Source organism: Abrus precatorius, unplaced genomic scaffold, assembly GCF_003935025.1.
Source record: "Abrus precatorius isolate BTA unplaced genomic scaffold, Abrus_2018 Scaffold2, whole genome shotgun sequence".
Taxonomy (NCBI): Eukaryota; Viridiplantae; Streptophyta; class Magnoliopsida; order Fabales; family Fabaceae; genus Abrus; species Abrus precatorius.
Window position 1 is genome coordinate 34,430,154 of NW_020874362.1, and position 13,893 is coordinate 34,444,046.

General features: G+C 30.0%; 1 protein-coding gene across 2 annotated transcripts; it reads right to left on the bottom strand.

Annotated features, from left to right (window-relative positions):
• Nucleotides 1-217: 217 nt before the first annotated feature.
• LOC113857413 (probable disease resistance protein At1g61300) lies at nt 218-6,074 on the bottom strand. Of its 2 annotated transcripts, none has more exons than XM_027489269.1 (3): nt 5,938-6,074; nt 5,588-5,836; nt 218-2,959 (listed from the first exon to the last, which is right to left on the bottom strand). In XM_027489269.1, the coding sequence occupies exons 2-3, from the start codon at nt 5,825-5,827 to the stop codon at nt 542-544; spliced, it is 2,658 nt and encodes an 885-aa protein (XP_027345070.1). In that variant the 5' UTR covers nt 5,828-5,836; nt 5,938-6,074; the 3' UTR covers nt 218-541. The 2 variants fall into 2 exon arrangements, with proteins under 2 accessions (XP_027345070.1, XP_027345072.1); XM_027489271.1 differs by having other exon boundaries at nt 372-2,959; nt 5,588-5,857; nt 5,938-6,073.
• Between the last annotated feature and the right edge of the window lie 7,819 nt (nt 6,075-13,893).

Genomic DNA, 13,893 nt, shown 5'->3' on the forward strand with positions numbered 1-13,893 from the left:
CAACTTAGCTAGGTACTACAAACTTTTGATGCTAACAAAAGTTGGAGAACAATGGTTTTAATATTGAATTAGGTTGTGATATTCAATATTTTAAGTGTACTTGACAAAGCAACAACGTTCTAATATAATTGCCACAGAAGAACCTGGTTTGATGTTATTTTCTGCATAAATTGATTTAAATTTGGTTATCTAGCATCTTACCAAAAAATATATTTAGAAGACAATGAACAATCTCCTACACAATATATTTAAAAGAATGAAAAAAGCAACGGACTTCGCACCGTAAAACAATCCTCTCCTAAAAAAATAAAGTGGTTCGTCAAAGGTATTAAACAAAATGACTTCTTGTTATGTTCTCATGGATAAGTTCAAAGAGAAATTAGTAAAAATCCATATATGCAAAAGCAGATGAAGTCATGGTAACAGATCAAATCCAAGCCATCACACGAAAACGTTGAGCCTCTGTGGAAAGAAAAACTAAATAATTAGAGAAAATCTCCCACCAAATAGCTTTTCATATTACTGAAAATCATTAGAAGCGTTAGTAACAAAGAAAATTTGATTGGAATTGGTCTTTGAGGGCTCTGTCTTCCCACTCTAAATTGTTCCACCAGTAATATTCTCCTCTGATTGTAATCAATGTGTCCTTGGCAGAGTTGGACTTCAAAGGAAGCTTCCTCAGCTTTGGGCAATAATCTACTTTGATGAATTTTAGCAAAGGAAAAGCCAATGCTCTCTTGTAAATGCTCTCTAGCTTCGGCAGGCCATAAAGGCGAAGATGGGTAAGATTTGAAAATATATGATTATCAGCCTCCTCTCTATCTGCCCTACCATCTTCCTTCACCACTTCTTCAATGGAATCACAATTCCCAACCAAAAGAAACTCAAGAAGCGGAGCATACCTCAGCCATGTCAAATGAGTTATTGAATTGCATCGACTAATAATCACCCGTCGAAGGTTGTGAAGACGGCATGGACCAGAAATGGACGAATCTTCCACTATATTAACTTGGAAGAAACTCAGATATTTTAGATTCTTCATTGCCGACAAAGATTCTAATATCGACGCCATTTCAAGTTGGTCCTCGATTCCATTAAGATAACATAATGTTGAGCAATCCCGCAATTTGGTGGAGTGAAGTAGTTTTTGCATGCCAGCTAAGGTTGATAAGTGAATACACAGTTCCTCCAACTTCGGTAAGGACTCCAACTTCTCTAAGAATGTTCTCTCTCCCTCGAAATATTTAAGTTTCCCAATATATACAAATCTAAACACTCTCAATCGCACCAAACTTTCTATCACTTCCATAGGAATTATTTGAAGATCAAATCCAACCTTTTCCATTAGCAAGACCCTTAAATTTTCCAAATTCTTCAGATCAGTTGGAAATCTTTTCTGTATGCTTGTTTCTGACAGATCAAGGAATTCCAAGTTGATTAACTTGCCAATTTCCGAGGGAAGATGCTCAATTCCGATTCTTGACAGATCCAAGACTTTCAATTTTGACATAAATTGGAGATTTGAATACTGATTAATGTTTTTCCTTATACATATAGTGATGAGATTTGGACACAATGGCACTCGCCAACTTCCTCCAGCATTTATAATTGAAATCCTCTCTACAGCATTTAATCTTTCAACATTCGTTTCTGATTCTATTGCTAATGCTTCTCCCTCAACAATGACTCTGTCTTTATTTACATCTTGATCACGGAATAACCATAATGCCATATCTCTGATCACATCATGCATCTTAATGGAAGGTACATCACTAAAATCATACTCAACAACGCCCTCCAACAGACATGAAAGCTTTAGTTTTTCAACAATAGATTTTCCTTGCACATGCATATCATATATATTCTTCTTTGTCTTATCTTCATCAAGAAATCCCTCTCCTATCCATCGATAAATAAGACCATCAACTTTAATTTTAAAATCTTCTGGATATAATGCACAGTATAAGAAGCACTTCCGGTGTGTTTCGTCTGGGAGTTTGTCGTAACTGAACTTGAGAACACGAAACACTTTCTCTTCCAAAACGGGACCTACCCAACAAGAACTCCTTAGATCACTTGTGGCCTGCCTCCATGCTTCAACACCTTTCACTCCAGCCATGGCACTTCCCACTGTAATAAGTGCTAATGGCAATCCTCCACATTCTTTAGCCATCTCCCATGCTAGCTTTTCAATTTCTCCATGACACTTCCACGTGTCTTCGCCTACTTTTTTACAAAACAATTGAAATGCTTCTTGCTCTGATAGACATTCCACCTTGAGTTTCTTCTCAGCTTGCAATTTAGCACACACATCCTCAAACCGTGTGGTGAACAATACTTTTGATTGGTTATTAGTTTCCTTCGGAAGTGGCACTCCCACCATTTCTAGTTCCAAACTTTTCCATAGATCGTCTACCATGAACACAAATTTCTTATGCTTCAGGACTTGATAAATCTTTGCCACTCTTTGATCTTGACTACTTTTGTTCCAAAAGTTATCATCAATCTGTAACCTATTTCGAATATCATTCATAATCCTATTGATATCAAAATCTCTAGAAACTACGACCCACAACACTATATCAAAGTGGAGGTTCCTTTTTCCAAATTCATTATGAATTCTTCTCATAAGAGTGGTTTTTCCAGCCCCACCCATTCCATACAATCCAATGATGCCTATATTTTCATCTTCAATACTATTCCAAACTTGATTGAGCATCAAATCCAAGCCTACAGTCTCAACAGAGGGCATTTCAATGACTGGCTTAGGTGGTAGCTTATAAGCAATATCAACACTACCAAAATGCTCCCCTCTAGTCAACAGTTCATTCACATTTTTGAGCATATGAACGATTCTTTTTCCAGACTTGTAGCTTAACACACAATTCTTTGGACAACAACCACTCAGACATTTATTATTGGAAATTTCTTGATGAACTGTATTAATTTCCATCATTTCCTGTAAGAACATGCGGATAAGCGTGAATCATGATTAATATATTTTATAAAAAAAAATTATTTATTGTTTTATTTGCCTTTTAATCTCTAACACAATTATTGAGAGATTTAAATCTCTTTATATATCGATCGCTCAAAACTGAACGTATAACGTGTTGATTAACATTTTATAATTTAAAGCATTTACTCATTTTTCTAACAACATCGTAATATTTTGAAAACAATCTTTACACATTTTCGAGGTTTGAAATTGACTAATCATACAGAGACTTTTGTACTTGGTTAGTGTATAAAAAATCCTTACATAATATGAACAAATCAAATGATGTGTTAATTGTTCTAATACAAGGAATTACATTTGTTTAAGAAAAAATAGTATTTTTATTCTTTAATTTTAAGGTTAATTTTGATATCATTCCTTACTTTTTATTTAATTTAATATTCTTATATTTATTTTTTATCAAGTTATTTTTTTAAGGATATTAAATATCGTTGAAAAATAATTTTCAATTTAATTGAGAGTTCTTCTAAACATTTTATTATAATTTAAGTGTGGGCATCAAAAACTTTTTTCATAAAATACTAATTTTGGACTACCTTTTTTATTTTTATTTTTCTTTTAATGATTATTAAAATTCTTTGAGAGATTCTTTCATATGTTGAGTTATGATTAATTAAAACTTTGTTGAATTCATTAGTTAAAATGATGGATTGAATTAAATTATTTTATGACCATTTTGCTTCAAATAAAAATCTCTATATTTTTTCAATGATTGATGGATTTTTGTAAAATTATTAAAATTTAACCTTTACCCTAATTTTTATTTTTATTTTTTGTGTTTCATCATCTAATAAGAAAAATTTGTTGGGTCATCGTAACCTGGTTCATTATTCCATAAAGAAATTCAGTTCTTAACAAAATTCTAAAAAGATTTAACATTGCTATAACAAAAAGAAATAACTTATTACATAAATAAATATTAGAAGACTGATTTAAATTAAAAAAATGAAGAATGAAAACTAAATTAACCTTAAACTTAGAGGAGAAAAATACTATTTTTTCTTTATATATCTCTATTCTATTAAAAGCTATAGCATATAAAAAGAAATCATATATTGAATATTAATTAGTGTCTTATATCCATTCTTACATACATATTTAGTGGGAGAGTGTAATAGTTAAGAGAAGCTAAGAAGAGAAGAGAGGGACCGTGATGAGAGAAAAAAGATGCAACAAAAGAATAAGAGAAAAAAAAAAGAAAAAGAGAGAGGAGAGGACATTGAGAACTTGAAGGAGCCCTATAAAAAAGTTGGAAGAAACTCAAATTTAGAGTAAGAAAAAGTAGATAGAAAGCTTAGAGCTATAGAAGAAGCTTGAAGAAGTAATAAACGAATGAAGAGAAATAGAGAATGAAGCATTGGTTGATGGAGAGAGATGCAGATTAGAGTACATAACTACTCAAAGATTTTATTTTATTTTTTGGTTTATGAATTTAAAATGAATTAATTGCAACGTTTTTTTTTCTTTTTTAAAATTAAAGTTGACTATATGTCCAACACATTAAGTAATATTTACCAAACTGACTTATGTTGTATTAAAAATCCAATTTAATTAGATAATTTATTAAAAAAATATTGATTTGATTTAACGTAAAAATTTGTAAGACATAAAAAAGACAAGTGATTGTATAAGAAAAAGATACTCATCTAAAAATAAATAAATAAATAAAATTTATAATATAAAGTTGTTGAGTTTTTAGGAATTGATTATATTTAATAATGGTTTGAAAATTTAATATAAGATGAACGTCTAATAAAGAGTTGTCAATTCAACTTTTATATATTTGTTATAATATAATGCCTTAGCTTTTCTATAACCAACGACAAATTTATGTAATAAATGTTAACCAAATTTTATTTTCTATCATTCTTTTTATAAGACACTATTAATTAAATTATATAAATTGATAAAAATAATTTAATTAATTTTTAATTTTATAAAAATATTATAAATTTTATTCTCTTTAAATATTATTGAACGTATCCCTACTATTAACATTTATTTTAATTGGTTCTAATTAATATTTTTATTAACTTTATTTATAAAAAATAATAATAAAAATTTCATAAAAATTATTATTATGATTAAGAATCAATAAAATCTTCTAATTTTGTCTTATAAAAAACTAAAAGAAGTAATTTCAATTATTTGTTATTGTAGCATTTTTTTACTTGACAAATTTCTAAATTTCATCACTCTCAAAGTTTCACCTTGTTATTGATTACAATATGCTTATGATAACAAATGTTTTCACCTCTCAATCTACTTATTTGAACTGAACGAAGTGGATGAATCTTGACTGATATTATAATTTTTTTAACTGTTCAAATTTTAAATGTACACAGTTGTAACTTTATTGTTTATTTTTTATGAATTAAATTTTATGAAAACAGGCTGAAAATGCATAATATTATTCAAAATATATCTTTATTATTAAGCAAAGAATAATTTTTTTTCTAATACTCTCTCTGCTCGTATAAGTGAATTTTTGAAAATAAAAAAAAAGTAGTATTTAAAGTTTAATATGAAATGAAATGAGCAAAGAAGTGAATGGACAAATGGATATACCTCTTGAAGATGATGAATTCTTTGCAGCCAACCATTAACTTCATTTGTCCTTAGCCTCTCTGATGTGGCCTCAGCTTCATCTATTCTTATTTGAACGTCTCTGCTCAAGTTTTGAAGAGCATCAAACTTCATTTGCAGTGATGTTAGATTCTCCTCCAACTTGTAAACATATGCTGCATGGACTTTACCACAACGGAACAAACAAGTAGCAGCATCCCAAAGCATTCCTACCAACTCCATCACTGTGATCTGATTTCATAAACATTGAAACTATCAACAGAATTTGATACCATATAATATATAATTATAGAATGTGAATCAAATTGGCATAGTAAGTGAAAGGATTTTACTTCGAAAACGGGTTTCTCCCGAAGGTGACTATCTTCTTCAGATCATCAAGGCTTCAACCCTTGTCATTTATGCCTTCCATCTTTCTCCAATACTTGCAGCCAAGTTGAGAGTGGTGTTCAACTTTTGCTTTAAGGACAGACGAAGACTTGAAGGTGGACTTGCCCTTTAATAACTTTTCTTTTCTCTCTCTTATCATTGAGAAATTGGATGCCAGTTATCTTTGGAGGAGGGTCTATTGTTAGTAATTAAAAGATAAAATTTTTTACACGGATAGAAATTTAAAAATATTTATATTCATTTAAATTTTTATTTAACTTACATGATTATAATTTATTATTTTATTAATTATTAGATGTAAATTAAATAAAAAATTTAAATTAATATAATTTTTTTTAAAACTTATACTTTAAGAAGATTTTTTTCATATTAATATATTTATTTAAATTTTATTTAATAAAATCTGATTATAATTTAAAAAAGTATCGCTTTAAATCTATATTATTTATAACTCAGTAATTGTCCAATCAATCATATAAAAAAACTAACCATTTCCTGTGGTTTAAATAACAGAACACACACCAACACTTACAACTTAGAAGCAGAGTAATTGTTTCATTCCATACTTCATCTGCTGTTCCCTGTAATTGTTTCATTCCTATTCTTTTAATTTATAGATTCAATCAAACATTCATCAATTAAACGAGACAGATTTTAATGCTCAACCAAATTTTAAATTTACTGTGCCATGACTATTTTCCTTTTTGGATTCTCATCTTCTGCACTTTGTTTCAATTATTAAAAATTAATATTATATGTGACATTGTGTATTATTATTATTATTATTTTTTATGCATGCATCCTAAAAATATACCTCAAAATATAAAAGATATTTAAAAACTGTTCATCTTCCTGTGGACAAAGTGTATTTCTACTTTCATTTCCAATCTGAGACATCTTCTCATAAGCGATTTTTTTTTTATCGTGAAGTTAAGAGCATAAAAGAATAATAAATAATAATTTTTTTATTAAAAATTACACTATTTAATATCATTAATATAATAAATTTTATAATTTTTAATAAAAATTTATTATATATTTTTTATTGTATGTTCATGAACATATTTAAAAAACTGTCAAATGTTACTTGTCCATATACTTCTATTTTTCTGATGAAGAATATTGGAATTGAGTTTATGTATTTTAGAAAATTATTCAAAAATATATTTATTATATTAAAGATATAATAGTAAGATATATTTTTAAAAATTATTATTTTCTCTAATTCTATTTATAAACAATAACTATCATCGGATGCGCTCAAAATCAACTTTGCCAATTTTAAATAATAAAATAAATTTTAAACTAAAATAAAATTTAAAACTGCTTAATTTTATAAATTGAGATTTGAGTTTGGATTTAGATTCCTATTACTATCCGCATTATAATGTATTTATATTAATTTCTATTATATTTATATGTAAAAATTATTTTTTTCTTAATTTTATCATAACAATTTATAAATATATGGTACATTAATACTATTCTCTTAAAACTTTTATTTTTTTCATTTGAGTATCTTTTTTATTTTTATTTAATATTTTTTTTATTTTATCAGAAAATTCACTTAATATTGAGGTTATTTTTTTAATCTAACAAAAAAGTCATATAAAAAGAAATAAATTCTAAATAAAAAATTCATTAAAATCAAATTGCAAAATATTGCTTTAGTTTAGGTCAATTTTAATATTACATTTAAACAAAAACAAACTAAACAACATATTAACTTTATTATTGGTTTAAATGACTTTTAAATAAAAAATAAATAAAATTTAATTGGAAACACTGCTAACTATTATAATTTTTTTATTCAAAATATAAGAAATAAATACTCATTTATAAATGCATTAATTATTAAATAATTTTATAATTATATTTATTACAAATTTGTATTATTAAAATATTCATTTGTTACTCATATAAATGAATATATTTATTTAATATATATTTTATTAATTTAATGATTTATTATTACGAGTATGTTTAAAATATATTATAAATTTATGATATATTTTTATTTTTATTGTTTTTAAATTAATTCATTTTTTAAAAAAATTAAATAAAGTATTTTTAGTTGCTTAAATTTAACTTTGAGGACTAGCGCTAATATTTTTATTAAAGGGATCTTGTTATCGAGTGCCTCTTTATCACACTAATTAAAGAATAAAAAAATACATTAAAATGTATTAGAATTACATGAAAAGTTACCTAATGACATTTTTAAATAAAAATTAATTTTTAAAATTAATATATACTACTTTTATGTCTATTTATTTATCTAAAATGAAAAGAAATTACACCGAACAAAAAATTTAATTATTTTTATTTAAATTAATTGTTAAACTTCTTAATTTATTCTCTTTTAATAAATTGTTTTAAATCATTTATTACTCAAAAATTATAAATATTTTATATGAATATAAATGTATTAATAAAAAATAATAACTAATATTAACTAACTAACTAAAAAAAATATTTTCAAACTACTTTTCGCTAATTTAGGGTTTCCAAGACTCATTCTTGAGTAAAGCGCTGCAGTTGATTTGAGGGGCTTTGCTAGAGTTTCCTTTAACCTTAGTTCCTCTTGCACTCCCATCTTGCACCGCCAAGCTCCTAGTGGTTCTCTGGTGATCCCGTCAGGGGTTTTCCATCCTAATACCTCGATCTTCTATGAAGAACTACTGATGGACCATGTTGCAATGGAAAAGCGCTCCTCTGAAGAGCAAGATGTGCAACAGCGGAATACGAAAAAGGTGAAGGTTTCTTCTGATCCTTCCTTTGAAGCCCTCCAAATGCTCATACAAGATATTGTCCAATCTCATATGAAAGAAGATGCTCCTAGTGTCGACTTCTCCCCTCAGGTGTTACCTAAACTTGACTCTCCTACTTTGTTGTCTTATAAAGATTCAGTTTTAGGAAACAAAGATTTTGATTTAGTGTTACGTGATGATGAAATTGTACAGTCAGTCTTAGAAGATTTAAATATGCATGTTGAATATGATGATAATGAATTTGTTAAGGATGATAACCATTCTTTATGTCCAAAGTTAAAAATTGCTTTAGAAGATTATGAAATGTGGTGCTCCCCTTAGTCCTCAACACTAATTGTTAAGCTGTTGGGTAAAACTGTGAGCTTTAATTTTCTTAATCAAAAACTAGGAAACATTTGGGGTAAAAATGGTCCCCTAAAAATCTTAAACCTAAATAATGATTTTTTTTATGGTAAAATTTGATAATATGGAATACTATAAACATGCTCTTTTTGAGGGTCTGTGGTTAATCCTTGATCACTAGTTGCTAGTTCAGCGATGGAGACCGCTATTTAGACCTAAGGATCAGAATCTTAGGAAAATTATTGCTTGGATTCGAATTCCTGACCTTCCCTTAAAACTCTATAATGACAAGTTCTTATGGCAAATAGGATCCTGCTTAGGTATAATGCTAAAAGTTGATTCTCATACTTCTCTAGTTTCTAGGGAAAGATTTGCTAGGATATGTATTGAGCTTGACTCAAGAAAGAAGCTAATCCCTTCCTTTAAAGTTTTAGGGCAAGAATTTAGAATTGAATATGAGGGCTTACACCTCATTTGTTTTAATTGTGGGAGGTATGGGCACAGGTAGGAGTCCTGCCCTAAATATCTTAGTTCTAAAACTGAATGTTATACATCTGACCCTATACCTATAGATCCCTTAGTAGAACAAAGTAATGAGCCAATTCCCCAAGAATTGTCTACTGTGGAAAGGACCCAAGGGATTGCTGAAGGCAATCTAACTAATGAACAAGGAAAGTATGGTCCCTGGATGCTTGTTAAAAAACTTGTTAGGAAAAGAGGGGGTCAATCTAGAGTTATGGGAAATCCCAATCAAACCTTGAAAGGGAAATTAAGGTTGCCCCCTAGGATCCAGATTTAATATTTTAGATACCTCTCCTCCTAAGCAAGATTAGGGATCAGTTCCGCAATTTTAAAACTCTGCTAGTCTATCTAAGAAACCAACTCCTACTGATTCGAGTCAAATTAACTCAGCTGGTCCTTAGCCTTCTAGGAAAACCCTACATGTAAATAATTCTAATTTCCATCCTAAAAAACCCTCAAAGGCTAAGGTTAGACATAAGCCAGAAATGAGCATCATTGAGAAAGGGGATAACATCTCCCTTAATAATGATGATTATTCTTCTCTTAGTATACAAGCTTTGGGGAAGTCTAATCAGGAAGAAAAGGAAGTTTTTAGATTAATGAAAAGGCTGGAACAAGAGCTTGCTCATAAGGCTAGGGATGGGTTTATTCAGGATTTGTTAGGTATAAATCTTGGAAGAGTGGAAGAAGGTTTGGATAACTTAGCTCCTAAACTGTCAAGCTAGTGATTTATTATTGAGTAATCTATAATATTTTATACTTGTTCAATGTTAATTGAAGGATTATTTGGTACTGGAATAGATTTAGATGGAGTTTGAAATTATTAAAAAAAAAAAAAGTGAACAGTACCGTATGAACAGTGTCAGATGAACAGTAAAATCGCCTATGAACAGTGCAAACCATGTATGAACAGTAAAAACCGCGTATGTACAGTGACTGCTGACGTCATCAGTGACATCATCATGACGTCATGGCTGACGTCACATACGCGTACAGTACGCGTGCACAGTATTTTTCAGGGTGAATAGTGCCCTGAACAGTGTTTCCGGCGTGAACAGTAAGACGCTGAACAGTGTTTCCAGCGATGAATAGTAAATTCTGGCGGTAAACAGTAAATTTCAAAAATTTTCTATAAAAAGGGGGGCTTCACACGAAATTTTCATTTCTTCACTCCTATCCAATGTTCTCAAAGGTTCTAAGGCCAAATACCACCATTTCTCTCATACTAAACCTTTATAAACTTAGATTTCTTGTCAGATCTGAGATTCTACGTCTATTCTGAAGGATTTGAAGTAAGTTTATTTAAGTTTGAAGCTGGATTTACCGTTCGTTTCTCTTCTCCTCCTCTTTCTCATAGAAGTTCATGGTGTTCTTAGGAGAAACTTCGTTCTAAAGCCGAATCTTCGGTGAATCTTGCATTAAAACAAGTAATATTCGGTAGATCTAGTGTGAATCATCTTTCTGAGGTAAGGAAAGTTTACTTTAACCTATGAACTACGTTTTGAACAGCTAAATATGCTATTTCAAGATGTTTTGATATGATTTTGTTAGATCTTTTGAATAAAAGCTATTTTCTAAGCTGTAACTGTTGTTAATTGATTTAAAATGCTGAGATTTTGGCTGATCTATTATAAACTTGCCTTAGCTGAACTGTTAAAATAATTTTGGCAGTGTGCATCATGCTGAGATATATGTTTTGCATCATTATAGAGCCGAGTTACATGTTTAGGTGGGTAGACATGTAACAGTAAGTTCATACTGAGCTGCTGTGCTGTGTTGTCTAGATCCAGATACCGGAATGGGTCGCTCCCGGACCGGCTCGGTTCCTTCTGGATTACTTAGGCTGTGAAACCAATTAGAAACCATTTTCATGTTGTGCATTAGATGGGCTGAAAATGCATGGGGTTATTGCTGTGAGAAATATTTTGCTCTCTATATATGATTTTATTTTATTTTTATAAGCTCACCCTTGCATTTCGTTCTATGTCGTTGTGTGCGTGTGTACTGCGATGATCGTATGGTGGTACGTGAGCAGATGTAGCAGGTGTTGCATCTACTTCACAGGCTGAGGGGCCAAGGGAGAAATGATTGAAGCTGGGGTCAAGTAATATTGCATTAAAGTCCTTTTTCCTTATGTTTTGAGACCTCATGTAGAGGGAGCTACGTAGTATAATTTTGGGTATTTTGAATATTATGAACTAAATGTAATATTATGTTGTTCTGTTGGATATTTGTTGTAAGAAACTTTGTTTTATTTTAATTGAGAAGAGAATTTCATACTTATATTCTCTATTAATAATTTGTCTTAAATAAGTATGTGATGTACAAACAATGTTCTCGGTTCCTTACAAAAAAGGGGGTCGTGACATAAACTCCCTAACAGTTTTTTTGTTCATACTCCTTCTATGGATATTGATTCCTCTATTGTTAATAATGAGCCAATCAGAGATGAGCTAAGGCCTCAGCATCTTAGAGATGCTACTATTTAATTTTCTCTATCTTTCTATGAATTATCTTTTTTTGAATTGTAGAGGAGCGGGGGGAAAGATTTTTCCTAGACTTATTAATGACCTTATTTATTAAGATTCAAAACTTAGATTTTTTAGCTTTATTTAAACCTAGAATTAATGCAGCCAAAGCTGATTTAGTTATTAATAAATTTAATCTAGATGATTCTAGTAGGGTGGATGTTATAGGCTTCTCTAGAGGAATATAGTGTTGCTGGAATATTAGGAAAATGAAGGTTGATGTGTTAGAAAAGAATAAACTTTTTTTCCACCTCAAGATCAGTAATGGGCAAAATTGCTAGATTCTTTCTGCTGTCTATGTTAGCCCTCAAGAAAGGCTTAGGTCTGAGTGCTGGGAACACCTTATTGAATTTAGTTCTAGATTTCATTATCCCTGGTGCCTTGTTGGAGATTTTAATTCTGTTCCATTTGAGACAGAGAGAGCTAGAGGTAGACCTGTAAATTTAAATCTGATGAACAATTATGCTGATTATCTTAATAAATATGGTCTCCAGGATTTGGGGTTGAAGGGTAACCCCTTTACTTGGCAAAGGGGTAATATTAATGAACGAATTGATAGAGTAGTGGCTAATGATGCTTGGAGGGCTTTATTCCATAATAGTTCCCTTATTCACCTCCCTATTCTTAAGTCTGATCATGTGGCTTTGTGGTTAAGAATTAAGAGTAGGCATAGTAGTATGTCCTAATCTAAACCTTTTAAATTTTTGATTCCTTGGCTTTCGCATGAGGGCTTCAAAGATCAAGTTAAAAACTCCTGGCTAGACTCCAGGTCTTGGGTTGAAAATGTGAATAATTTCACAATTAATATCTCTGATTGGAATGTTACTGTTTTTGAGAATATTTTTAATAGGAAGGAAAGACTGTTAAATAGGATTAGAAGTATTCATTTTAAATTAGCTTATCAGGATAAACCCTATCTTTCCAAGCTCATGCATTCCCTTTGGCTAGAATATCAGCAAACTTTGGATCATGAGGAAATGTTTTGGCTTCATCACTATAAATCCAATTGGCTAAAGTTAAGTGTCAGGAACAATAAGTTTTTTCATAACGCTGTTAGGATATGTAGAATACAAAATCAAATTCTTGCACTTAAAGATGATAATAATATTCTGGAATTCGACCCTTTGAAACTCCAAAATCTTGTTGTGAGCTATTTTAAGCATATTTTCTCTAATCCTTGCCCTAATAGTTCCCCCCTCCTCACTGTTTATAGTTTTCCTTCCCTTAGGGAGTCTGATAACTTGATCATCAATTCTGATATCTCTTTAGTAGAAATTAAAGCGGCACTTTTTAGCATAGGGAATCTAAAATTCCCTGGACCTGATGGCCTCCATGCTTTATCTTTTAAGAATCAGTGGAATCTTTTAGGTCCTTTTATTGTTAAATTTGTTTCTGATATTTTTGATAACCCCAATAACATTTCTGCTGTAAATGACATTGTTATTTCCCTTATTCCTAAGATTAATAACCCTGAATATATTAAACATTCCAGGCCTATTTCTCTTTGTAATGTAAGTTATAAAATTATAACTAAATTGCTTGCTAACAGAATTAGGGGGTGATCACGAGTGTCGCGCTCGTACAAATTAATAAAATTTGAATTGCATAAAAATTATGTAGTAAGAGGTGCAATCCGAGTTGTCTCCTAATGATGATAATGTTATACGATTATGAATTTAGATGGGGTTTGATTTATGAAATAACACTAATTAGAATGGAAATTTAACAATAATTG